The following is a 27,928-nucleotide window of genomic DNA, read 5'->3' as shown; positions in this document are numbered from 1 at the left end:
TACATGGAAGAATGATAATCTTGTGGTTAAGTCATTTGAAAGTTGGTTTCAGTTCCTGGCTCTGCCATAGGTTCTCCTGTGTGACCGTGGGCAAGTCACTTAATCTTCTTGGCCAAGTACCTCAAAGGTATGTAGGTGCCTGATCCCACCAGTTAGGCGCCACTGATATCTTCAAAAAAACATTGCTCAGCTGTTACTTCAGTTGGTAGGTGTCTAATTTCTGTCAGTAGGCATAAACAGGGGTTGCTGACGTCATCCCACAAGCTAATGAGCCACTCTGAGGCCTCATTCAATTTCAAACTCCTGGGTCCCCACCACGTCATGGCTGGGAAAGACGGCTTTCAGCTCAGGGGACCCCAAGTGGAGGTGCAGAGGACGTGCCTGCCTAGCTGGAGAGAAGCAAGCATTTTTGGCTGGGGAAAGCACTGCCTTTTCACAAGGACTTCACTCCTGGCAGATCCCTTCTCAGCTGGGAAGCTTTTTTCCCATCCTCCACTTGACTGGACCACTAATTCAATCCCTGCACATTCATTTAGGTAGCAGGGAATTACAATATGGGGGAAATCAGAGAAAGGATAAAGGAGAGGGAGAGGATCATGCGGGGAAGGTGACACTTTTCTTAGTCTGGGCCAGAGCAACACACCTGCTGCACCCCATGGAGGGGAGCAGCCATGTCTGGGCAGTGCCACCCTGCCCACGGCAGCCCAGCAGTGCCCAAAGGCTGCCTCTCTTCACTCGCTGTCTCTTTTTCACTGTGAGCATCCAGTGCCCTCCCTTTGCCTTTCTGAAGGCGCTGCTGACTTTCCGAGGGGGAAAGCTGACGTCCACCACTACCGAATTCCTGATGGCAACAGCAATGGTCCGGTCAGTGCCTGCTGAGTCACCCAAGGAGCTAGAGCTGTGTTCTGAAACTCCCCAGAGCAATTACAGGGAAAAAACCAACCAAAACTGTACTTGCTCTTGTGACAGATTTGGGGGACATTTACTAACCGGGTGATAGGAAAAACCATATATTCCCCTCATCTCCAGTTACTGCATGAGGGTGGTGCATGGGGCAGCTTGGCATTCGGTGGCCAGAGCTGTTGCTCCAAGCCCCCTGCCCATCTTCCCAGAGGGACCCGGGGACCTGACCGGCACTGAGTGAATCCCAATGGGCTGTGCAAAGCGGGTAGCCATAGGGAGCCACCTCCACTTTTTGCTGTTACTTTCCTGTATTTCTCTGGAGGAAGAGTGATGTTTTTAGACTGTTGGGAGTTTTAGAATTTGAGGACTGGATTTAAACAAGTCAGTCAAGTTGTTCAGGTCTTTAGCATACGTGCTCAGCTCAGCCAGTTGTTCTTCATCCAAAGAAAGAATAAGGAGAGAAATTTTATGTGGCAGGATAGGAGTAAACAGAAAATACAGTGTTGAAATTAATTCAGGGATTTAAGAAATTCTTCCAGTTAAAAACTCACTCTGTTAGCTGATTTCAGACATTGAAAACTGATCAAAGTGGTATAGAAAATGATATTTTCCACACATGCTTTAATGCTCTCCATAACAATGTGTAGCTGCTAAATCTCATGAATCATACATGAGAAAAGTTAAGATCTCTGAGCACAACTGAAGGCACTGAACTGCCAAGACAAGGAGATTCTTAGCTGGTGAAAGTTGGTCCCTGAGGTCAGTGTCCTTGTGGATGTGCAGAGCTGTTTCTGGTGCATGTGTTGTGGGGGCAGTGGCTTCAGTGAGGAGAAAGCAGGACCAAGTGCTTATTTCTCCTCCTGCTGAGAGTACAGATCTCTCTTTTTGGCTCTTTTGCTGGCACAGCCCCATGGAGCTTCGGTCTGCGAGGAAGAGTTCCCAGCATGGAGGATGCAGACCTTTCCCAGGAAAGCTGAGCCTGTCCCTACCTGTACGAACAGATGCCAAGCCAACCCCATTCTCTCCCAGTAGCAACAGCAACTTGACGCTTCAGTCTTGTTCCCTGTTTTGCAGTTGTAGCCTCTCCTTTCCTACAAAACAGTAGCCAGAGAGGCACAGTAGAATTACGCAGCAAATCTCAACTCTGCCCGGGAGGGCAAAGGTTTCCCCCCAGCCCTGCAGTTCAGGCTCTGCGAGATTTTGTCTGGGATCACAACTCCCTTGGCTCTTGGCTAGATTTAATCAAGCTGGAATGAAAGCTGCTCTGCTGAGGTCAGTGCAATGTTAAATAGACTACGATCTGACAAATGAACTCCCATAAGACACGTTACTGGAGGGAAGTTAGTTCAGGGTATCTCCTACCTCTTCATGTTGCTGAGGAGTACAGTGCTGCAAAAATGAAAATTTAGGAAATCCTTTGTGGCTTTTAAAGTTATCCAGCAAGTGCTTGGAGTGTGCAGATTGGGACATTGCTGTAACAAACAAAAGAAGGCAGGAGATACATAAAGATAGAACAACATTTAGATAATAAATATTTTAGAGAGGAAAGCAATTCTTCTATACCTGTGCTGTAGGCATCCTCCAGAAGCAATCTTCCCAGCTTGAGTCTGCAGTATTATCAGTCATTATAGTCAGCACCTGTCACAAATGGCTCCAGGCAGAATCAGGTTTTATGTTGTCCTTCTGGGAAGGCTTTTTAATGGATAATATGACAAAAAAAAAAAAAAATGTGCAGTTTAACTCTTTTCCCCTTCAGCCAAATTATTACAAAGGTTGATCTTTTTGACAGTTGATCTAGCATATGGCCATCGACTAAATAAATAATGGATGTAGCCCTAGCCAAGAAATGAATCTACCTGGAGGTGGAACACTGGCCACAAATGCGGTGGAAAGGCTCCCATGATACCTCTTAGGCTGATACCTCTGGGCTGAAGCGAGTAACTCTTACTGTCTGGTAGAGAGCAACTGTTTTTTACATCATGCATTATCTTTTAAAAAAGAGTATATAGCCATTGCTCTCCACACTGTGGTTTATAGCCACATAAGCATGAAACACTTTGTGAGCTTAGTCATTATTATACCTAATGATAAGCATTTAGGAATAGTTTTTTAACATCTGGTAGCCATCAGCTTGTAATGAGAGGTAATTTTAATACATCCATTCCAGAAAATTAATTTTTGATGCTTAATGGACAGAAACATTAGCGTCCATAATTGAAGGATTTTTTTTTCAAACATCTTTATTCCACATATATTACTTGTTTTCATTGTTTTAAGGAGAATTACTTCTAATTTCTTGTTGAGCACACACTTTATAAAGGAAATTAATGGAAGATCCATGTTATGAGCCAAAGGAAGTAAAAAACCCAAACAGATGGACACTTTAATGGGTATCTTCACAAATCCACGTAATGCTTTTCCATGTGCCTTAATCAAGCGTACATTTGCGTTATCTAGATTTTGCTTGCAGTTACCCCACAGAGAAGCTGGGTGATTACATATTTGATATAGCTACTGTTTAACTCCTTTACACATTTTTTTCAGCAGATTGGGCACACAAATAACTTACAGGTCCTGTTGGCATGTCTCATAGGAGATCAGTATTGGGAAACAGAGAAAAGAGACTAGATACTGGGGAAGAGGGTGTCCCAGTTTCGGCTGGGATAGAGTTAATTTTCTTCCTAATAGCTGCTATAGTGCTGTGTTTTGGAAGTCAGCTCATTTAGTAAGGGATGAAGAAGCTTCTTCTAAGAGGGAGCAGAAGGAAGAAATGGAGGAGGCAGACTACTCTGAAGCAGGGCCATCACAAGAACAGAAGAGGAGGTGACGTGTGCTGAAGAGGCCCCGCCGAATAATAAACTGCCAGAAAATGCAAGGCAATATGCCCTGATGGGTTCGCTGATGGGTCTTGTTGTATTGCAGGAAAACATTGAAGGTGGAAAGCTGCTGTGTGGAGTCCTACATGATGAGTCGCGGAAACTGCTGGAGGACAAGGTGAATCGAGTCAGTCTGCAGAGATGAAAGACATCCAGCTGGCTTTAGATATTGCTGAATGAGAAAACTGGCCAGTACTTTATCTCTGTACTGACTCATGGATGGTAGATGCTCTGTGGGGGTGGCTACAGCAATGGAAGTGGACCAATTATCAGGTAAACCCATCTGCGCTGCTGAGTTATGGCAAGATATCGCTGTCTGGATAGAGAACCTGATTGTAAAAGTATGCCGTGTAGATGCTCATGTAGCTAAGAGTCGGGCCACTAAAGAACATCAAAACAACCAGCAGGTGGATCAGGCTCCTAAGTTTGAAGTGACTCAAACAGATTTGGATTGGCAACATAAGGGTGATTTATTTATAGCTCAGTAGACAATAATAAGGAAGGGATGCAACGTATAGGTGGACTCATGATTGAGGGGTGGACTTGACCATGGATGCGATTGCATAGGTTATCCGTGAATATGGAACATGTGCTGCAATCAAGCAAGCCAGGTAAAGTCTCTGTGGTATGGAGGATCTATGGCTGAAATAGAAATATGGGGAGGCCTGGCAGGTTGATTATACCACACTCCCACAAACCTGCCAAGGCAAGCGCCATGTGCTCACAATGGTGGAATCAACCACTGGATGGCTGGAAACATGTCCTGTGCCCCATGCCACCGGCAAAACACCGTCCTGGAATGGCACTCCTGAAGGAATTGAGTTGGACAATGGGACTCATTTCTGAAACAACTTCATAGAGACCCGGGCCAAAAAGCACGGCATTGAGTGGGTGTATCACATCCCCTATCATGCACCAGCTTCTGGGAAAATCATACAATACAACAGATTGTTAAAGACTACTGAGAGCAATGAGTGGTGGGACACTCAAACATTGGGATAAACATTTAGCAAAAGCCACCTGGTTATACAATACCAGGGGATCTGCCAATCAAGCTGGCTCTACCTGATCAAAACTCTTACATACTGTAGAAGGGGATAAAGTCCTTGTAGTGCACATAAAAAAATAAGCTGGGGAAGACAGTCTGGGTTACTCCTGCCTCAGGCAAAGGCAAACCAATTTGTGGGATTGTTTTTGCTCAGGGACCTGAGTGCACTTGGTGGGTGGTGCGAAAGGGTGGGGAAGTCCAATGTGTACCTCAAGGGGATTTGATTTTGGGTGAGAATAGCCAATGATTTAAACTGTATGATGTTAATTGCTACATAATACTGTATGTTATCACCATTATGGTTGATATATGCCATATCAATGGTATTAGAGTAAGAATCACCCAGATTAATGAGGAATGAACTTTAATGAAACCGAGCAAAGTGCAGCGGTGGTGAAACCCAGAACTGGCTTCAGCAACTTGTGCCCAGCAACTTCCTTGAGATCGAAATCTTCAAACCACAGATCATGGGCATGGACTACACCAGTTATACTGGATACAAGCTGCAGATATAGCATGCAACAACCCAACACCACCCACCATCTCCCCTGCCTTGAGAGACTGTTATGACAGATGGAGCCCAAAGTCATGGACCAAGTTACCTCAATGGATGATTTAGAGGGATGGCCCATAGACTAAGGGAATGATATCTGTGTGTATATATCAAAAGACAGGAAAAGTGCCAATGATTAGTTGGAATGTATTGGAAAGTGTAGGAGCTGGGCATGACATAGATGGTATGGAATAAGGGATGGGATACCATCCTGGTTTCCGCTGGGACAGAATTAATTTTCTTCCTAATAGCTGATATAGTGCTGTGTTTTGAATTTAGTATGAGAATAATGTTGATAACACACTGATGTTTTCAGTTGTTGCTAAGTAGTTGTAGAGCTTATACTAAGTAAATAACTTCAGCTTCCCATGCTCTGCCAACGGGGAGGTGCACGGGAAGCTGGGAGGGGGCACAGCCAGGATAGCTGACTCAGGCTGGCCAAAGGGATATTCCATATCATATAACGCCATGGTCAGTATAGAAAACTGGATTTGGCTGGGGGGTGAGAATCACGTCTCAGGGACAGGCTATCGATCACCAGGTGGTGAGCAGTTGTTGATTCGTTCATCACTTGTTTTTATATATCCCATTATAATAACAATAATAATAATATTCATTATTATTATTTTCTCTTCCTTTGCTGTCTTATTAAACTGTTTTTATCTCAACCCATGAGTGTTCTTCTGATTGTTTCCCCTACCCCACCTTGGAGGGGGAAGGTGAGTCAGCGCCTGCGTCGTGTTTAGATGCGGTCTGGGGCTAAACCATGACAGAGGGTCAGAGTGCCAACCATAGACAATCCAATCACTGGTCAACAAAATATCCTGCATAGCCCCTTAATCGTAATTACTGCCGCCTGTGAGCCATGGCACATGACTAACCATGCTGTTGTTTAACACAGGATGGCTGAAGAGGCCACACAGCCACCCAGTGTTGCCTGCATCTTTGTGGAACAGAGCTCAGAGCCAAACCGCACAGCCCTGTTTGAGAAAGAGGCATCCTCTGATAGCTGTTGGTACCAGTGGTGACAGTTTTTATTCATTTCATTCATTTCTCCTAATGCTTGCAAACTGTATCCAAGACCTAGGAATAATTTGGGTTTGTTCGTTTGAAGTCCTCTGCCCCATGACCTGTTCCATCTTTGTTATTCACTGGTGAATCCATGAAGCTTGGGCACGCTCTCTCACTGCATCCACTTTAGAATGTACTCTGCTCTGCTCTCTGCTGACTTTTTGCAGCTCTGTAATCTTCACTTCATATTGCTCTTTACCAATTTTGATGCACAAGGGAATAAAAGCTTTCAGAAGTACTTCTTGCTGCTTTCTCACGCTGTTCCTAGCTTCACCATCAGTAAACATGCAGTGAACATGATGTTTGCAGACATAATGTACTTGAGATCTTTCTTCCTTGTCCATGATTACAAGAGCAGCTGCACATTTGTTGAGGTTTAGTACAGCAATCCTGTCTGCCTGCCCTTGCCCCAAGCCCTGGAGCAGGGTACTGTGCTCCTCCTGGTTTGGCATCCCCAGGAGATCCCTGGATCCCTTCCCAATCATCTATGGCCCACTGCTAGAAAAAGTCATTTCTGGACTGGGAGTGGCTTACTCTGCATTTTCTCCTTTGATCCTTCCCTGCACAATTAAATCCATAACCAAAAAAAAAAGGGAAAAAAAAACAATTACCAATCAGTCAGACACATCATGTTTTCATGGATCCACTCTCAAGCTGCCATGCTGTGTTGCTGTTATACGTGAGGCACGATAATGCTATTACCTAATGTACATTTTACTTGATTTCAGAACCACACAGATTTTTAAGGTTCTCTACAGCAAATCTGCCAAATTCAGCTGCTTCGCCACATTAGTTTCTTGAATACCTTGAATAGTTTCTGGTACCGATATAGGAGGTATCACTGGCAATGGCAGAGCACAGCGAGGCTGGTGACCCATGGGGCATGCAGGGATCAGGGCACCTGAGGACACTGGGGGCAGCCCTCAGGCATCTCCCTGGGGACGGGGATGGGACAGGGACGGGGTGGAGATTGGGATGGGATGGGACATGGACCTGCAGGTATGCCAGGCTCAGCAGGACGCATGGTCGGGCAGGACAGGGCTGTGGGGAGCTGCAGACCAGCCCTGTTGCAGTTCTTTTGCTGATGCATTGTTCACGGAGAATGCACTCATGGGATGAAAAGCTACAGAAGGATATAACCTCTTTTTTTCATATTTATCCCAAGAAATCATCAAGAGAACACTAGCCTGGTGAAAGATTAATAGTTAGTAGGCCAAAAATATGGAAATCAGAAACAAGACTGCCACTTTCTAGAAATAAACATAAGGGAAATGCTTCAAATACTGATCGTATATTTGTAGTTTTAGAAAAGGATCTTCTACATGCAAGGCTTTACATTGTATTTTTACAAGTGTGCTTTCTCCTGAGGTTTTTTGCATCCTGTGTTTACTTGTATTTTTTAAAGGTCATAAATGGAGTTGACTTCCTTTGAGTTTTGATTTTGTAAATTAATTCTCAATAGACATCACAGCTTCTGGCATAACATCAATATTATTGTAGTTTACATGCAATTATTCTCACAGTAGATTCTAGTTCATTAATTCCTGAGAAGCTAATACTGTCAACAACACTTTGATTTTAATGGTATCATTAGAAATAATCTTTTTACTTTTCTGTTTATTATTTCTCCAGTGGAATATTTCACAGTACTAACTCTTTCACTTAGGTTGCTCTGAGTTTCAGCTCAATTCAATTTCTCTTGAGCAGACATGCCACAGGATTTACTTGTGGTATAATAAGGTTCAAGTGTTTCATTGGTGATTAAGTTTTCCAGCATTTCAAGATCTTGCTGCAGAAAATTGTATGTTGACTGCCATTCTTAGGCAGCTAGGCTCCCTCATCTGCCCTGTATACTCATAGGAGGTAAGCAGCTGTCCAGACGGATCCTACCTAGCTTCAGAAATGAGCAGAGCTCTCCTAGGTGAGTTCTGCTCATGATGAGGAGAGGTGATCAGCCTGTCTCAGGGCTGAATGGCTCACTGAAGAGTGCCTGGCTGGCTTTCCATCCATGGTGTTGGTAATGGAGGTACCTGGGTTGGAGTGAAGTTGGCTATGGCGAGTAGATCCTTCATCGATGAAAATATCCCATCATGCAACATAAAGCCAAATTTATGTATTTTTCCCCCCATTCTGCTGTGATGTATGTTGGAATAAACATTGGCATCCCCCAGTCTGTCAGTTATGTTATGGAATTAAATCAGAAATTGTGTGTTAGTCACCAGGTAATGCATAACATACGTTTTTGCTTAACTTTCAGACACATGACTTCAAATCCGTTAAGACATCCATGACTCTGATGCCAAGTCTTTTTAAATCACTGGAATATATCCTTGATCCTCCAAATCTGATTCAGAGCTTCTGGGAGAAGCCTATGTAGGGCCAGAAGTAACAGTCATGCTGTTTTTACCTCTGTCTCGTATCAGAAATATTTGGGAAATGGAGTCTTTGCAAAATGTCTTGAATATATGGCTAATCCTTAAGGGACTTTGTTTTGCTTCAGAGGTTGACCAGGGATGATATTCTTTACTGATGGCTTTATACTACCAATGTTCAAGTTCCTAGTTCTGTTTTTCTGTTGAGAAAAGAAAAAGAGGAAGAGAGGAAGAGAGGAAGAAAGAGAGGAAGAGAGGAAGAAAGAGAGGAAGGAAGGAAGAGAGGAAGGAAGGAAGAGAAGAAGAAAGAGACGAAGAAAGAGGAAGGAAGGAAGGAAGGAAGGAAGGAAGGAAGGAAGGAAGGAAGGAAGGAAGGAAGACAAAGAAAGGCAGACAGATGGACAAAGAAAGAGAGGTTAAGTATTTTTGATCATGGAAATACCCATTTTAGTTTATGCTTGCTGAAGGGCTGAGCGCAGGGAGAGCACTGGCCAGAAGCCACCAGGTTATCACATCCCAGCAAGGATATTCTGGCAGAAGCAAGGCAGGGAAATAAACCGTGTTAACTAAGTCCATGCACCCTGTGACCCCATGTTCCTGACGGAGTGAAGTCTTCTAGCTTGCTCAGTATTGATGAAAAAAAGACCAAGTCAGCAATTATACTGTTTTATATTATTATACTGTTATATATATAACATACTAAAAAAAATCTCATTTTCCTACACCCTGGAATAAATAATCCCCAAAGGAGTGGATTATTGTGCTGCATACCAACAGACAGTCACTAACAGTGAAAATTTAGGATATTTTCTAGGTCATTTGTATTAGCACATTTGGCTCAGTCTTGAGAGTTTGAATTATTGATTCCTCCCTTGTTTAAAGAGAATTATTTTCCCCTCTTTTCTCCTGTACTGCTGCCTAAATCATCATGTCTACAATATCACAGAAAAGCCAGTGCTGTGGGTTAATGATAGAAAACTGCTGAGAAGAACCCAGTGGAGTCATTCTGCGTGTTCTTTCACAAAAACTGCAGAGCTCTGTTTTTTGTGGGGTTTTTTGCTTCAGGTATTATTTTTTGTCAGGTTCTGTTACAACCCCAGTGCATGCTTTCACCTACTTGTACAAGGCTCATGTATATGAATACAATCAGCCCGTATAAACTCTTTTGTACTGTTCCATCACCTACTTTTTATTGGAGATCAAATCAGGGGCTGAAGCTGGCTGAAGGGTCTTGGGATTTGATGCCAGAAGAGACATCACCTTGGCCTCGGCACACATTTTGGAGGTCTGCAGTGGTATTGTGGCGTGCTGGCAGGGCAGGCATAGAGGAGCTTTGTGGACAACTGGCTGATTTTTGACGGGTCTTTGAGCTACAGGTCAATCCATAGGGAAGGTGTTACACACTACTAAGTAAGTTAACACACTGTTAAGATTGATAATTAGCTGCTTCAGAGTCCTGTCATAGAGGAGATGCATAGACTGATGCATATATCTCAACATCTATAGCTAAAAACCTCCTGGGCTGGTCAAAACAGCAGAGAAAGCGAGATATGATTTTATGAATGTTATTGGCTAAACATGGACTCGCAAGACAAATGCGGTGGTTTAACGCGGAGGCGTAAGAGGTGGATCAGCAAAAGCCTTGTCACACAGAGCCTTGCCCGAAAGCCCTGGGCATGTCCCCGTCCCGCTTTCAATTGCAGATACAGGTTAAGTAAGGAACTGAGCTTTTGCAGAACCTATAGTAACCCTGAAGATTTTGATCAGAAAACTAAAAAGCCTGTGCAGGTGGTAGTGCCAGCCCCGAGACACAGACACCGCCGCTGCCCAGCCGCTGCAAGGGGCCCTGGCATGGCTTGGGACTGCGGCGCCCGAAAACCAATGCTGGGAGAAGCGTCGGCCAGGGATGGTCCGTAATGGGCGCCTTGTACGAAACAGCCCGGGTGTGGATGGTAAGAGGTTGTAGCAGCTTGGGAACAGCATTTGGCTCCACCAGTACAAATCAGCCGCTGCATCCCATGGGTGCTACCGTGCTGCAGGCACTGCAGAGCAGCTGCTGACAGGGAGCTGTCTGGACAGGCTAAATCCCTCGAGATGAGTGCCTCTGGGAACTTTGTGCTTTTATATCTTTCTCCCTGTGAGAATCAGAAATGAATGTCACCGTGCAGCTAATCCGGTTACTGGCACGGGCGCCTGAGCCGCCGACGCTGCGCGATCCCGAAGCCTGCTCGCTGCAGGGCTCGCCAGCGAGGGGAGCGCTGCCTGCTCGGCTCAGCTCCCAGGCACTGAAATCCTCCTCGTTCACGTGACGCGGGCCTTAATCCGGGGAAATATTTGCTTCTCTCCTCCTGTTGGAGTGTGAGGACAATCCAGTGTCTTGTGCCGAATGCACCATTTCTGAAGGCCAGGGCATGCTCCCCATGGCTGGCCAGAGACTTGGTGCTCCGAGGACAACCGCCCTGCTCGCTTGTGTGTCCTCCACAGCCCTGGGGTCATGCCAACTGGGTATTTCCCGCAGGCTTTAACACCGGCTTGCAGCCAGGTAATGACCCTTTGGTGCCGTCCAGCCCTGCTGCCTGCGGCACGTGCCAACACAGAGCTGCGTGCCTGCTGGACCACCAGCGAGGATCTGAATTTGCCTGGAGCTGAGCAGGCAGCGGAGAACGGGAGGGCTGGCACTGGACTATCTCAATGCCATAGAAGCACTTTGCTATGTGATGCTTTCAGCAGGCGTCAAATAACTGAAGGATGGAGGTGACACCGTGACAGCCTTCTAGAGGGGACGATGCCCAGTCAATATCTTTGTATTCTCTATTTAGATGTGCTTTTTTAGCAGCATCTGATCTTGCACGTTGTCATAACACCACTGGGGTGGGACTTTCCTTCTCCAGCATGACATAGCTACCATTTAGAGCTATGCCTCTTTCATAGCCAGTGGGCAGGCACATTTAGGGGAATGATTCGTCCATCCTATTTGCTCATCTAAAATAGGATGAGATTAAGTCTGCTATAAATGCAGCTGTTTCACGTGGCTGCAGAGGAGGGTTCCCTCTGAAAACCATTACCAGCACTGGATGTGGAGTAGGATGGGGAAGAGGGATAAGTCAAGCAGGTCTGTAATTTTCTCCTTTCTGCGCTCATCCATCAGCGACGTCCAGGGCAGGGTGTACTGCAGGGTGCACGCATGGCTGCAGTTGGAGACTGCACCTGTACCACCCCAGCGCCCTTGGGCTGTACCTCCTGGTGGGAGCCAGCCTTCAGCACCGTGCCTCCGCTGCCATGCTGTCCAGTGCCTCCTCCTGGTGGGTGCAGAGCCCGTGTGGCAGACATTTTTTTTCCAGAGGAATTATTCCACTTTCCCATGTAACACTAGCTAACCCTGTGCCAGCATAGCTGCATTTATGCCAGACACTTTGCTGACCCAGCATCTGTGCTGGGCAGTGTCTGATCCTCTTCCCTCCGAGATGACGTATGGCTCTGGCACAGCGCCCTAGAGCTGACCAAGCCTAGTATTAAAATACAGCAAGGGCTGTATCGCCACACTGCGATCTGCCATGAGTAGACGGCGGCAAGTAGATTCAAATCCTCGGCGACAGATCCCTCTATGAGTCAGAAGGCACTGTGCCTTTTCTGCTGCCTGCTTTGGGAGAGAAAGGAACCATTTCATGCCTTTTTGTGAAGCAGATAGTTAGTGGTTGTGACAACGGAATAAAGACCAAAGGCATCGGGTTTTAAAGAGACTATTAGCCTAGTTAAATATAGACCAGTAAAATCCACTCATCAGTGCTCACTGGTGGTTGCCTGTTGAAGTTTCCAGCTAAATCATGAGTTTTTTAAGTGTTTTGTAAGTAAAATTGGCATAATTTCCAGTGTCATCCATATTCATCAAGAGAATAGACCAGAGTCAAGATCAACTAAAGTGAAGGAAACACTTTTCATGTGACTTTTCATGACAACCTTTAGAGCAGACTTGGTTAATTGGCATCCAGGTAAAAGAAAATCTTGTTAGCCTTTCAAGAAAAGACAAGACGGTGCTACTTCTGTTTGAGATGTGAACATTATTTTTTATTTCCCATTCATGTGGACTTTTGTGCTTTCTGTCCTTTCGTCTCTTTTTGGAAATAAGAAGAATGTTAAAATGACAAAGCAAAAGGAACTAGTGGTAGAAAGGTTAAAGAAAAATGTAAGGAAAAATCTCTGGAAGAAATGAGGAGGGCAAATCTTCTTCTGCAAGACCTTGCTGCTCTCTGCAGAAGGCAGGTGGTTCTTAACACCGTGAAAAGATTCCATTGGATGACATGTCCAAGGATGGAGCTTACACAAGTGCTAGAAGCTACAGAAATTTATACTGCTGCCAAGGGAATATCCTTAGCCCATATTGTACTGCCATACCCTGAAAGAAAGACATTTCCACGATGTATTTAAATAAAAAAAATCTCCAAACAATAGCATTTGGAGCTATTTCAAGATCTGTATGGGAATGTATTTGGGCATGTCCTTTTAATTTTAATTCCAATAGGAAGTGTAGATGAATGCAATGCTGAGGCAGATCAAGAAGACCTGGTTTTCAGCCAGATATCTAGTATTTAAAGGCATATTTTTGATCATCTTCTGTAGCTAGAGGCTCTGAAGTCTGGAAACAATGTTGTCTCAAACAAAACCAAGTTGTTCTTTGAAGGGTGGAAATAATGAACCTTTCTCCTATGGTTTTACATTCTATGCCCCATTCTTCCCCTCCTCGCTCATGAGATAATCTCAGCTGCCCGCTGGTACTGTTCTCTCCTGCAATGCCGTGTGCTCAGGCCTCCCCCCAGCCTACACTCGTCCTGTGCTGCCCACCCTGGGTCAGGCAGGAGCAAGGTGAGCTGTACCTGGCTTGGAGGTGTCTGCTGGCTGGGTATCATGGCAGGCCAAACAGAACAGGTAACACCAGTGACCATGCTGCAGCCACCTTTGATGCAAATTCCATATGTAAATATCTACTTTCTACTCACACTGATTTTCTTCAGTATGATAGCTGCTGAATTTGTCTGCCATCGCCCAACAGGTTCAAAATCATTAGCAGAGAACTGGCAGACAGAGACTCAAACCCTTATTTCTCTTAGAGACCAAGATAAAATACAAAACGTACCTAATCAAAGTAGCGATAACATCCTCCTCCCCCGGTCTGAGCCCTGCTCTGACTGACTTACTCTTTTAGGTGCTGGGGCTGAGGAACACTCTCCCATTGACTCTTCTCATTTGGTATCTCTGAAGTTAAATGAAAGCAAGTTCTACAATATGACCACCAGCTTCGCAAACTTCTTATGTGCCACATTTTGTGCATTTCAGGGCCTGAACATGACCCCTCAAAGGCAGGCAGCATCTCATTCTGTTATGCTTGATGTCACCTCTTGAAACCGTGATCACACATAGCATTTAATCAGTACGAAGTTTTGCCATTTCAGCCATCTGTCTTTGTAATGTATCTACTGGAGTAGAAAACATTACCTGAAACAAATACTCTGCTCGGTTAATTCTTGTTTCCAAAAAATGCTGAAAAGCTCTCAAGAGGCTCTCTGTCACTGACGTTAGGGAAATCTTCCTATCTATATGACCTATCATCAAAGCAAAACAGCCACCCTTATCCCACAAAAGCTCTTTAACTCTAGCAAAACTCACAAGAAGGCAGGGCAGGGACACACAGGGCCTCATTCCATCCACACCTTTACTGTCAGAGATGACCACATCACTGTCATGAAAATAGAAAGCTCCAATTCAAAAGACAGTTGTTATATTTTGAGTAACATTAATACATTTATTTAATTGTAATTTACTTTTCATTCATAAAAAGGACAAAGCACAGTCCTGCTCTACTCATTTGAAAAAAAAAAAGATAAAAAGTAACTAAAAAAACAGTTCAATATTCATCAGTATCAAATAATAGTAATATCGATTTTCCTGAAATATAAAGAAACAACAAATATGTCTCTATATAAACTTTAATTAAGAACCTTGCGTTTTAAAGCAGATGATACATTTAGTTAGTTTTACTTGACAACAATTTGAAACTGAAGGTCCCAGTCAAATTTACACAATTATGTGAAACAGAAGAATCTCCAACTATCTGATCAGTATGTGAGACCTACCTCATCTGTGTTGCTGATTTAAAAAACAGAAGCGTCTTTCTTTCCCAGGTCACTTCCATGCAAAAACTAAACAGTTTTGCTTTTTACACCATGTATTAGAAAAGTAAAAGGCAATCATGCATTTGGCAAAAGATTTAGTTGTGGTTGTAGATTATATAAAAATGAGTCATACTGCAAAACAACCAAACAAAATGAAACACAATAAACCACAATTTTTTTGTACAGAAGGCTTACAGCATATTAGTTTCTTATGTATGAAGACAGCTCATTTCTCTTTCAAATAATTATACAATTTATGAAACTCAGTAGTGTTTGACACTTTGACATTCCTCTATAGGGAAGTTATCACTTTCACCTATTTAAAAAATTTTCATCTTGTAACAAATAGTTAAAATTAAACTAAAACAGTATTATTGATATTTCTTAATGAAGACTCTACACTTTTACATGTAAATATACAGTACAAAATTATACAAATAAAAGAAGGGGGTGTAAATTATTAATAGAACTATTCTTGCTTCCTGTAAATATTATTATTACGGACCTCTACAGTATCAGTTCTAAAAAGATAAAATCTATTTCTAAGTAGCTAGCAAGGTTGTGCTAATAAAATATGATTCAAAGCTTATAATTCTTGAAGCATCAGACATTGCACTATTACTTGAGCCAGTTGATTCAATATCACTGTGTTTCTTCAACATTCACACTCAAACTAATTCCCAGCACACCATGGAAAATGAAAGGAATGTGCATTTCTTTAACAACTTAAAAAAACCCAAACAAACCAACAAAAAACCCAACACTGAAACACTCTAGACACAGTCAGAACAAAAACATTCTCTATCTCTAATAGAGTTCCCATTTTGCAAAGGCCATAGTAAACATTTAGCTTTGACTAACAGTTGGGATCTGACTTTCATGTACTAAGACACAGTTGGATCATTCAGTACTCTATCAAATAGGGAAACAGTCTCAGAACTTTAAAACTCTTATTTACAACACTATGAACATTAGAATAATATGAAGTTCTTGAAAAAGCATATAATTGTCCCAAATGTACGCCTTCATTACAGGAAGGTAACACCTGGCATCTGCAGCATAAAAATGTAAATATAATAATTTTTTTTACTGTGCTACTCTGTTTTTGCCATTTATTGTATATCTTTTTCTTTTTTTATATTTTAAATCTTTTAACTTTAAAAAATAACATACATTTTCCTACCACTTCATGGTCCACTTGGCTGATCTTAACATGGACTCCGTCTCCAAACTCCTAAGTGTTATGTGGCTACCTTAATAATAATAATAGCAAGAATACAAAATCAAAACCAGTACGTTACACTGCTTCCCTGAAAGCTGACATTTGACTCCCAAAATCAGCAACAACGACCGTAAGACAATTTCTCAACAAAATTGTTTTAAGAGAAGGAATATGGTAAATCTTGTGTCAGTGAAGCACAGGTAAATTCCTTTAAGCTGAGCATGCTATGCATTTCTCGGGTGTCCTGAACATATTTAAAATAAAAAATTCCTTGACACTGACTTTTATTTCAAGTCCTTCGAATTTTACCCAATAGCTGCAAGAAATACAGCTTGGAAAAAATGAAATGTTTTTGCTTTGACTGTCTCTCTAAAAACCTGTAATCCCAATAAATGATGATGGGGCCATTCAAAAATATGCAGTACACAAAACATATAGGATAGTACAGACAGACGTAGTACTCTTACATTTATCACATACAATCAACATTTCAATCTCTATTATATTTCACAATTTGTTATTCAAGTTAAAGCACCTACGTATGGTGATTTTACTTTCACTGTACAGCCTATGTTATTGGGTTTTAACACTGTAACTTGCCCCGTTGGACCGAATCATGCAACTGTCACAGATCAGCATAAGTGTTTTATAAGGCATATTGGAACAAGTTAAAAATATTTCTTAGCCTTTCAAAAGTTGATTTACTTCATGAAGGAGTTCCTGGATGCCTCAGTCCTCTTAAAGTTCATAGGAAATCGGTAGGGTCATTTATCTTAAAGTAATTTATTTGGCTTAGGATGGTGCCACAGGAATCAAAAAGTCGTGGTCCTCATCTTCAAAGGGAGTCCTTTGTGTTAGGCGGAGGACAAGGTAAATCCAGCTACATTCAGAATCCCGCGCAGGCGAGGACGCCCAGGGTGGGCACCACCAGGACCAGCAGCAGAGTCGGTACTCCAGCAGTGGCACCTGCGCATCGAACAGATAACAGCACGGTGTTGGTCTGACTTCAGTGTTACTCCTGGCGGGGGGGAACAACCCTGGATGCGAGCAAGAACGCGGGGTACGAAGGCTGGTAAGAGAAGCAGCTGGCGTATCTCAGCACAGCCCCTACCTGTGCGGATAATCTGAAACGGACAACGAGACTTGCTCGGCTGTGAATTAAGTGCTATTAGTAGGGCGGTGGACTCGCTCTTTTGTTCTGCAAGAGCTGTTTAGGCAGCGTGTTTATACAAGCAGCAAGACCATTCAGAGCACGTCAGTGTATTTTGATTTGGCTGGTCCAACAAGCCAGAAGGTTATACCAGGAGGTAAAAGGTCAAAATAAATATTTAAACAAGTGAAAACAAAATTAATGGAGTCTTTGAAATGTGACGAAGCAAAGAGACACCTTTGGAAACGTTAACGTTCATATGATCAGCAATAACCTGAGAGATGTCAGAGAGCCTGGTCTCTCTGTTTACCTGCCAGATTACAAAGTCCATGGCTGACTTCTAGCAGTGTGGCACTTACACATTGATGTCTGTTAAAGTCACACGGGTCTTTCTTAAACAAATCTTTTAAGACAAAAAATATTAATTGACAGCTTGCAAACTTCACCTGACTCACTCTGGCAAACAGGCACAAGAACTGCTACATTACGTTAAACAGCTTGTGTCGCCATGCTCCAGCTCCCCGTCAAAAAGCATCAGTATGAGAAAATAACCCAGCCCAACCGTGCCTGGCTGTCGGTCTTGGAGATGGGCCAAAGGAGCTGGAGAACAGGCTATACTTTCACCCCAGCGAGGGCTCGTCTAGGCCAGGATGGTAGCGTGTAGGTGGGCAGTGCAGGTGGGCAGTGGGGGACCCAGCTTACTGCTCGTCTTGCTGTTGAACACAGACTAAGGACAGAAGGAGAGCTGGAGGTGACAGTCCTGGGGAGCTGCTGGAACCGTCCCACTTGGACGGCTCTGCAGGAGATGTCCTTCTGAACGAGTTAAAACCATACTGAAAAGGTAACATGCTATTCTGTTCAATATCTTTATCAATGATCTAGATGTACGGTTTGGACTTGATGGTCTTAAAGGTCTTTTCCAACCAAAATGATTCTATGATTCTATGAACCAAACAGCACAGATTTCAGCAGGCAGCCCTGTTTTTCACAGGCACAGCATGACAAATTTCAAGTATTCTTTCATAGAAGTTAAAAGTCCCAAAAGTGCATTCACATTTTTTCATCAGATCTCTCACAAGGACAAGTAAATCACATCATCCGGTCCAGCACCATGCAGGCTCCTAGAAAGACAGATCTGTAGGTTTTACACGTCTGCCTCAGAAGTTTCTGCATCTTTCAGGATAAATAAAGAGCTTAATTCTTCATTTTGCATCCATCTCAAACCTCTTATTAATTAGGTGCTTTATTAATTTAAAGTTAGCAAACCAAGATCCCGAGTGTGAAAAAAAAGCTGGTTTGAAGTAAGAGTTTGGCCAAGTAAACACCTGTAAGTTATCTTCAAGCATTTATTTTTTACAGTATTTCCTAGCTAGCATAACAAGGAGAAAGTAAGGAAACGATATGGAAATGAAACTGATTGATAACAAACATTTTTTATAAAGTTTGTGGACCAAACCCAAATCAGGAAACTCCAGAGTTCATCAGCTTATCAATTCGCTGTCAATATATGGAAGGGATAGTATTTAGTCATTTGCGGTTCCTACATACATAATTGCAGAGATTTTTTTAATGGGGTTTTCACAACATGTCTTAATACACTGTGGATTTGATGTCCTTCAGATCAGCGTCTCCTCTGATGTACCATACATGTACTATTTGCTATTCCGAGATGAAAGTGCTGTCCCCTAAACAAGTCTTAACTAAGGATACTATATACAGTGAATTTTTGTCCTGAGCAGAGCTTGTCCTCTTTGCAGACATTTAATTAAGCATTCATCTGTCGCTCCCCGTGTTCATAGCACTATCTATCTCCTCTCCTCATTCAGCTTTAAACAGTCCCATTCCAAACAACGGCAGTTTTCAGGCAGTTGTTTGGAAAGCCAGTTGGGAGCGTATCTCAAACTAGAGTGCTTAGTCCTCTTTCCTCACAACTGGCTTATTACAGTACTTCCCAACTAGTTCCTGAGCATTGGTATGGTGGGAAGAATCAAATTCCACCAACATATATATAATACATGTGTATCACTGGAGACAGCTGGGTCTGCAAACACCTTTCATCCAAGATCTCTCTCTCTAGACAAGGTGTCAGAGGAGTGTGTGCCCTCCTTGTCCCAGGAACAGAAGTATGCTTATGAGGTGACCACATACCACATGACAGGGTGTGCCTACAGCTGTTCATATGCACGTACGTACAGCTTGTCACCTAGCAAATCACTTAACAAAAAGGGAACCTAAGCCACTAGCAAACAGAAGGCCTGACTTGTTTACTGGAGGCCTTCAGTAGTGAATTTAAGTGCTATTACAAAGGCAGATCTGAAAGGCAGTGTCTCCTGGAGCTCTATGCAGACCTCATCAGGGATATATTCACAAGACAGACTCCAAGATGGAGCCAATTATTTCCCCTCTTGTTTCTACCACGGAAGGTGGAAACACGTATTCTTACAAGATCCCGGTTTTTCCATTGTCCCACCAGGGAGAAAGTCCACAGCATCTGCCATGAAGCCAAAATTTTAGGGGTTTCCCTGCAGAATTTATTTTCAACTTCAGCCATGTTCCTATTATTCTCCCCCTTCTTTTTAGGTCCACCACCCTACTCCTCTTGACTCTGGTACTCATTCAAATCAAGTCTTTCCGCTGCTCCACTCTCTTCCTTGTCCCCCATACTAAACTCCACCCTCAGCTTTCTCTTGTTTCTGACACCCCAAAACTCTCCTCTGCTCCCACTACCACCCCTTCCCCTACGACTGTAGGGATGTTCCTGAAGTCAAGATTTCTTCTTAAGTCCTTTCTTATATCCAAGCACTTGGAAAACCAAGACAAGAGACCTACCAATCCTTCTTCATCAGCTCAATTCAGCTGTAAAAAGTACATTTCTATGAATAGTATATTTTTCCATAGGAAGCAGTATATCCAACTCAGTGAAAGACAAAATTAGGGAAAATACTGGAAGATTGCTTTGTAAGTATCCATAAACAGAAGAATTTTATGCTTAAGATGAACTTGAATGTATGTTCAAATATATTCTCATACATAACAACTGCACATTTTGGCAATTGTGAAAGTAGGGGGATGTCCTGGTTTCTGCCAGGGTAGAGTTAATTTTCTTCACAGAAGCTAGCGTGAGGCTGTGTTTTGGATTTGGGATAAGAAAATGTTGATAATGTGCTGAAGTTTTGAGTTGTTGCTAAGTAGTCAAGAACAGTCCAGCTTCTCGTGCTGGCCTGCCAGCGAGCAGGCTGGGGGTGCACGGGAAGCTGGGAGGGGACACAGCCAGGACAGCTGACCCAGACTGGCCAAAGGGATATTCCCTACCATATAACGTCATGCTCAGTATATAAAGCTGGGACAAAAAAGAAGGAAGGGGTGGAGGGAGTTATGGCGTCTGTCTTCCCAAGAAACCATTACACGTGACGGAGCCCTGCTTCCCTGGAGATGGCTGAACACCTGCCTGCCCATGGGGAGTGGTGAATGAATTCTTTATCTTGCTTTCTTGCGTGCGCGGCTTTTGCTTTACTTATTAAACTGTCTTTATCTCAAACCATGAGTTTCCTCACTTTTACTCTTCCGATTCTCTCCCCGGTCCCACCGTGGGGGAGTGAGTGAGCGGCTGTGTGGGGCTCAGTTGCCAGCTGGGGCTAAACCACGACAGGGGAGCATGTTTTTTGTACTTTTTAGTGATTTATGAGACATGTTAATCTTTTCCATAGCCTTTATCCTTAAATATCAAAGTAGTGTATCTTAATGAATGAATAGTAGCCATAGGAAAAAAAAAATCCAGAATTCATATTTAAGAATAGCCACATAAAATGTATATTGCCTTTTTCAGACCAGGATAATGGAGTTGGAAAGATGCAATTAAAGTCATATTTTGAATGCTTCTCATGAAGGAAAACATGAAGAAGTTTACCGAGTAAAGCTGAATGATGACCAAGCATGAGGAAATTTCTATTTGCATGTAACTATTCTACAAAGATTATATTCTAAAGTAATAAAGTCAATTTAATGCCTAAAATGAAACAGGTATTAAAACAATTCAGACTTTGATAAATTTCCCAAGCCTTTGTAAAAATTTGTTAGTAAAAGTATGTTATTATTTTCTGTAAATGTTACTTATCTTTAAGATATGATATTTTTGGCCCTTTTCACAACATCAGTACCTTTTTATACTGGATTGTAACAAAAATCTAGAGACCTCTTTACAAATCTTACTTTCATCAGATCTGTGAACCAGGAAATTAGTTACTGGTCATCTGTGAAGCTGTCATAAGCGAATAACTTCTCTTTCTCAATGGGAAAGTGTTTGCCTTGCCAACATACAAAAACCACACGCTATTCCTTGGCTAATCATGAGCTGATCCTGTTGTGGCAAAACTCTTTCTCTGCTTTTGTTGTCAGGAAAGATTGTTCAAGAATTAATTTGTATTACAGGACATCAGTTTTCTTAGTTTCCAGGTACTGAACATTGAGGGGGATGTCTACATGACTGTTCTAGTTTGAGAAGAAGCATGTTTTTGAAGGGAGTATCTCAGCTGTCCCATTTATTGGGGTTTATTTCGCATTGTGGAGCTGCCTTGGATACCCTGTGCAGGACTGGATTAGAGGTGGTGCAAAGTAAAACCTGATGTGAGCATAAAGTGTGGAGCAGGATCCTCAACACCACTGTTTCTCTCTACAAATCCACTCCTCTCGTGCTGCACAAATTGCTCAGGTAGATGCAGACTGGCTATCTGAATGATACAGTCGCTGCAACACATTTTTCATAACACAAGTTATCATATGTTCAGTAAAAGTAAGAAAAAGAGATTTTTTTCTTACCGGGACTGGTATTGTATATGATTCATAAAGGATTTAAGTTTGTAATGTAAATTTTGCAACTTGTTAAGAAATGAGTCTGCCTTTGTGTCTGTTTTGCAAAACATATTTCTTTTTTCTAAAAGAATGGCCAAACTCCTACACATTTTCCTGTAAATAATATTCTCCTTTTGATCAAGGACCCATGGACCCATCTTCCACTGGGGCTGACTGTTTTTATATCTCTCCTTTTTACTTTAAGAAAGGTCAATGCAAAGACTTCTCATACTCTGTTTCTCCTCGCTTCTAACTAAGCTTGTCCACTTCTCTGTGAAAAAATTTGACCACCTCAAAAAAAAAAAAGGATTTTTGTCTGCTCTCTCTGTTAATTTCTTTAGCATCTATTAGGCTTCATTAATATTGGTTTTCTGAGTATTTTCATATTTACCCAGGTAGAGCAGAAAAGCAGGAGGAGAGGAAATGTAATTTCTTCAGCTTAAATTAAACTGCGTAAAATAAGTGAGTGGGTTTGTAGTCAGTGTCAACTGGCTTCTGTAAAGAAATTCCACTTGTCCCAGATGGAAATGCTGTCTTCATGAGAGACTACTGCAAAAGAAATGGGTAGTATCAGCTGACATGATTTAAATTCTGCTATACCTATTCATGCTAAATGGAAAATAACAGAACTAATTAGAATATGCTTATCTTGCATCACTGGCATCATTGCTAAGTCATGGGTCCAACTTTCCCTTGTCTAGGAATACCTTTGTTTGGGCACGAGGAAATTTTCCTCTTGCTTGTGCCATAGACCTTTCAAGAAAGGTGCTATGGAGTAATTCACAACCCTGTGAATTACTGTTTTGCAGCAGAGTAGATGTATAGGATGGCAATAACGCTGTCTGTGCATCTGCCTGTGCTTTGTGCTGCGGTAAATTTTGCTGTGCGTCTGCGGAACAGCTTCAAGCCTGTTACAAGAAAATGAGGGAGAACATTAAAAGCATTGTTGAATGGCTGCTGATGGTCTGGGTGGTTTGTCCACCGCACAGTGTTAAGTCTGTCTTCTCCTACTTGAAAATCCCTATGCCAGAGCCAAGTAAATGTTATGTTTTGTTCCGGCAATGGCACCCGGCGTGTTGGCAGTGTCGGCAGGCAGCTGCAGGGGCTTCTTTGCCATTCACTCCAGCCCTGCCACAGACCTGGGCTGCCAAAATTAAAAGATGCCTTGGACTCCGAGGAAAATGAGATAATTTTCAGTCTGGGCTACTGCTTAACTAGGAATAAATGGAAATTATTTCTCAGCTACTTTTTCCCTTTCACGTGTATTACTGTTCATTACATATTCTTTTGCATGGAGAGTTAAGTAGAAGACCACAGGTAGTATTTTTTAAACTCTTTTAAAGCAATATAACCAACAAATAATAGCAAGAACAATCTATAGGGGTCCTTCTGTGACCCAAGCAACAGAAGTAGCTGTATCTCACACGCATTCTTTGAGTTTCGGGATCGCTCCGAGGACCTAAAAGCTTGTCATACCTCTCAGCATCTGCCCTGTCTCTCCAGTTGTCAGCGATCACTCCAGACAAACTGGCTCACCAGCAGCACCGGGAGTGCTGCCAGGCCCAGTAAGGCTGAATCATGTGCTCAGCTAGGACGAGGTGTTCAGTGCTGGGAACTGCCTGCTGAAGCAGCAGGAGGGGCTTGGAGCCAGTTTCGGTAGCTCGCCCCTATAGAAAAGCTTATCTGAGATTACCCTGATTGTCTGGTGTGGCACAACACTTCGCTGTGAATTTTCCCACATAAATGTATTCTGCATTGCCTGAGAAATCATGGGTGATAGTCATTCAGAGGAATTTGATCATTGTCTGAGAGAGTAATTGACAGGTTTTTCATCAAAAAGGGCTAGTTCTTCAGGAAAAAACGGGAGGCCAAAAGAGAAAGTTTCATTGTAACCCTGAAAAGAAGAAAAAGGACAGGTCGTCTTTGGCCAGCTGGCACGTCTGGGCATTTCTGAGGAACCTATTCTGCCTTGTTCAAGAAAATAGGGATTTGTGAATGTTTTTTACAAATAAATTCACCCCAAGTATACATAAAATGCGTCACTCCTTTTCACTTGCAAAAAGTCCACATTTAAACAACCACACGGTACAATGGGCAAACAGTAGAAACTCTTCAGGTGCAAAATGGTGGAGAATTAATGGGAAAAATACTATAGCTTTGGAATTTCTGTGTTCTTGGGAACAAATGTGGCACATATAAATACTGAGGTACATTAAAAGCCTGTCTTTAAAACCTTCATCTTACATCCTGCAAGACTGGCTCACACATCAGAAGATGAAGAAGGATGCCCTCGGCTTCTACAAGAGCAGAAGCACCCAGTCTCAACAGGCTGGATGACGATCTTTGCTTCACGGCAGGGAGAGGCCGTCGTCCCTCTGCAGCATGCGACAAGCCTTGCCCAGCATGTACAGTACAGTGCAGGGCTCATGCTCATGAACCTGGCCACGTGCTATGCAGTCTTCACGTACGGGTAAGTCCCATCACCGCGCCGTCCTTGAGAAAGAGGGTTAGGTAAAGCGGAACGCAGGCGGTGCTGGCAAACGGCAGCCTCCCTCCCTCTGCCCCCTCAGCACGGCGAGCAAGGAACAACGGGAACAGGGATCGGCCACGGGTGGGCAGCAACGTGGCAAACACGCAGCAGAATCAACTAGCGGACTGAGAAGCAGCAAAGAAAATAAGTTAGTCCAACAGGCCAGCTCAGCTTAAATTTGGCCTTGCTATTCAGCAAGGTAGGAAAAATCTTAAATTGGGCATGAAAGTTACTGCAGAAAGGAAGAAAGCAAACAGCTGGCCTAGCATGTGCCTCCCTAGAGCAAAATAATAATATTTTTACTGATAGGATATACTTGGAAGAACTGGGTACTGGTAAACCAGAAAGGCCAATACAATTTTCCAAGGTAGCTGTGTAGTAGGATCTCTGCTAAAGAAGACAGATAGGAATAGGCAGCATAAAGCATCCTAGAGGTACACTGGTTGATACAGAACCTTTACTGGGAATGTTCCAATTTGCCCAGTTCCAAATGAAGGTGCAATAAAAGGAGAAACAGATGAAGGTAAAAACTAGCAACAACACAAAAAAAACCCCAAGAGCAGGGGGTTAGTGTAGAAATTGTTCCTGCTTTGATACATTTGTTGGCAGCTCTGTTTGGCTTTCTAACAAAGTAATTTTCGGATTGTGAGGACTTTGTAGGTACATGCAGAGAAGTCTGTGATTAGTACCACATTCCCCTCCAGCTGAGCACATCATTTTGCATTTTAGTGTCCCAATACAGAAGTACTAACAGCCATTGTAACAGAGTGCAAATGCTTCCTTTAAAGCCAAATAAAGCTTTTTACCTCCATACTGTATAATGTCAGAAAAAGACTGAAACAACCCATCACTGGGTTCTGTTGTTACAGAAACTAAGAACTTAGAAATGTATGAAATACTTCTTTTAGGGAGACAGAGACAAAACCTTCTCATGTGGAGGTAAATGAGGGAAACTTTTTTTTTACAGATAATATCTAAGTGAGCCAGCAGTGCCTAAACCCAGCTTTAAACAGCTGCTCATCTCTTCAGATGAGTGACTTATGCTGCCACGTTGAATTCTACATTTCACTTATTTCTGCTCAGCAGTATTAGAATATAATGCTGAGTTACAGAATTTAAGCACAGAAAGGATAATTATGTCTTTTAATGTATGTCCTGTATCATCTAAATATTGTCTCACATACAATACAGGAAAAGTAGCCTTCCTTAGTTTCTCATGTACTGAGTGCAGGAAGATGGATTTTTCTAAAACACACCTTCCGAAATGCCTCGCAGCCTTGATTTAAAAACACCAGGAGTTGAAAAGCAAAAACTCAAGCAAATATTCATGCTTCTGTAGAAGAAATTTTCAAATTGATCTGTTAGAATTTCTCTCCTCATAAAGTTCTTCAGCCACTGTCTAGTGAGAGCCACAAGCACCAAATGTGATACTCTGAAACATTCACATGGACTTAGATGAAGGATCCTTCTGACATTCCCTTACTTTGACAGAAATAATATTCCTCCTTACGCTGGCATAATATAATTGTGTTGAAGAGGCACAGAAGACAGACCAGGTAGCACTCTTCCAATGCTTACTTCCAAGAACTCTGTTGTCAACTCTCCATCTATTGCTTCTCTGAAAAGGCTTTAGAAATATGGTGAAAGCAGAATATATGGTATTAGTCTTTAAAGGCAAGAACATTTTGACATTGAAGTCCTTCAAGTATTCTGAAAAAGGCACGGAGAATTTCAGTATGTAGTAAGATATACTATTTAAAATACCTATGTAAAGAAGGCAAAAATACACACAAGCATTTCCTGTATGGTCACTGGCACGTAAAAGATATGTTTGAGTTAGCAAATACATGATTTTACCTACTCTTTTTATCTGTAGTAACAAATAAATCTATTTATACATGAATACAAACCTCCCGAATAATGACAGTACAAACTGTGCTTCTAATGAAACATTTATCATTTAATGTTTTGTCAGTAGATTTGAAGTTCGAAGTTGCACAGTTCGCAGGAGCACAAAATGCCTGGTTGTACCTGGCTGTACCTCTGGGGTTGTCTAGTCTGACCTCCCACTCATACCAGGACCGTCGCCGACACTGGATGTCGTCAGCCACAGCTTCGCCTACCTGAGTTGCAGAAATTTCCAAAGACGAGAACTGCGCAGCCTCTCTGGGTAACCTGCTCCAGTCCTGCACTACCCTCCGGTGAAATTTTTCATAACGTCCAACCTGAACCACCCAAATTGCAATTTCTGGCCACTGCCCTGTGTTATGTCATCTGCCATTATCAAGACTTCGGATTCATCGTCTTTGTAACCACTTTTATAGAGTTATGTGCTTCTGTTAAGATTACCCCTCTCCACCATGCTAAACCTTGGTGTTTATTAAACAGTATCACTCTGTGATAATTCCTTAATACTGAAGAGCTGTGCCCCTTCCTCACTGCCAAACTGCGTTTCTGAAGGCGCTCGGACTTTGACACTCAAGTAACTGGAAAACTATCACTGCTGCCTTTGTTAGAGAATCACGGGGGTTTGTTCTCTTAAGAGAGAGGTTTCATCAAAAAAGAGAGTGTACAGCAGATGTTTAACCTAGGACTTCCGAATCACTCTCCTCACTAAGAAGAAAAGAAGCCTGGCTAGGTTAGGTGCATAAAACTGAGAGGTACGAGTAAGCCACCGCTCCGAGGCACCCATAAAAAGTAAGATAGAATGTTAACTGCTGAACTGAAAAATACCACACGGATTTGAATAATGCAGTTCCACAGCTTGCTACTGAAAATTAAACCATGTATGAATTGTCATGACTAGAAAGTATTCCCTTCTTCATTCCTTCACCCCTGTAATCATGTCTGCAATCCTGTCTACATTATTAAGGGGAAAAAATTAATGAGATGAGTCTTCCAAAGATTACTTTAAATCACTCTAAACACTACTTGGCTGGCTTTGATTTCTCAAAGCAATTAAAAATACTGCATAAATGTAGTTCAATAGTTAAATGTCCTACCAAGAGGTGAAAGCAGAATATGCATTCGAATTAAATTAAATCATTATGCATCAAAGGGATTACACTATTAAAGCAAAATACTAATCTTGGCATTCACTCTACGAGCTACGTGATTTTTTCAGTGATACTCTTTTTTGCTATGTTGCTGCATTTAAGCATAAGCGACTTAAATAACGATCTTTTGGA

General features: G+C 42.5%; 1 protein-coding gene across 1 annotated transcript in view; it reads right to left on the bottom strand.

Moving 5' to 3' along the window:
* Positions 1 to 17,098: 17,098 nt before the first annotated feature.
* The window catches only part of CNTN1 (contactin 1), a gene marked incomplete at its 3' end in the record, with an annotated part of 160,085 nt that continues 149,255 nt past the window's right edge, over positions 17,099 to 27,928 (bottom strand). Inside the window, exon 23 of the mRNA XM_082012534.1 lies at positions 17,099 to 17,178. Within this exon, the coding sequence (XP_081868660.1) occupies positions 17,099 to 17,178 (80 nt within the window). The remainder of the gene's footprint in view (positions 17,179 to 27,928) is intronic.

Source organism: Phaethon aethereus, assembly GCF_964289735.1.
Source record: "Phaethon aethereus genome assembly, chromosome: 1".
NCBI lineage: Eukaryota > Metazoa > Chordata > Aves > Phaethontiformes > Phaethontidae > Phaethon > Phaethon aethereus.
This window is presented reverse-complemented; position numbering and strand designations above follow the sequence as displayed.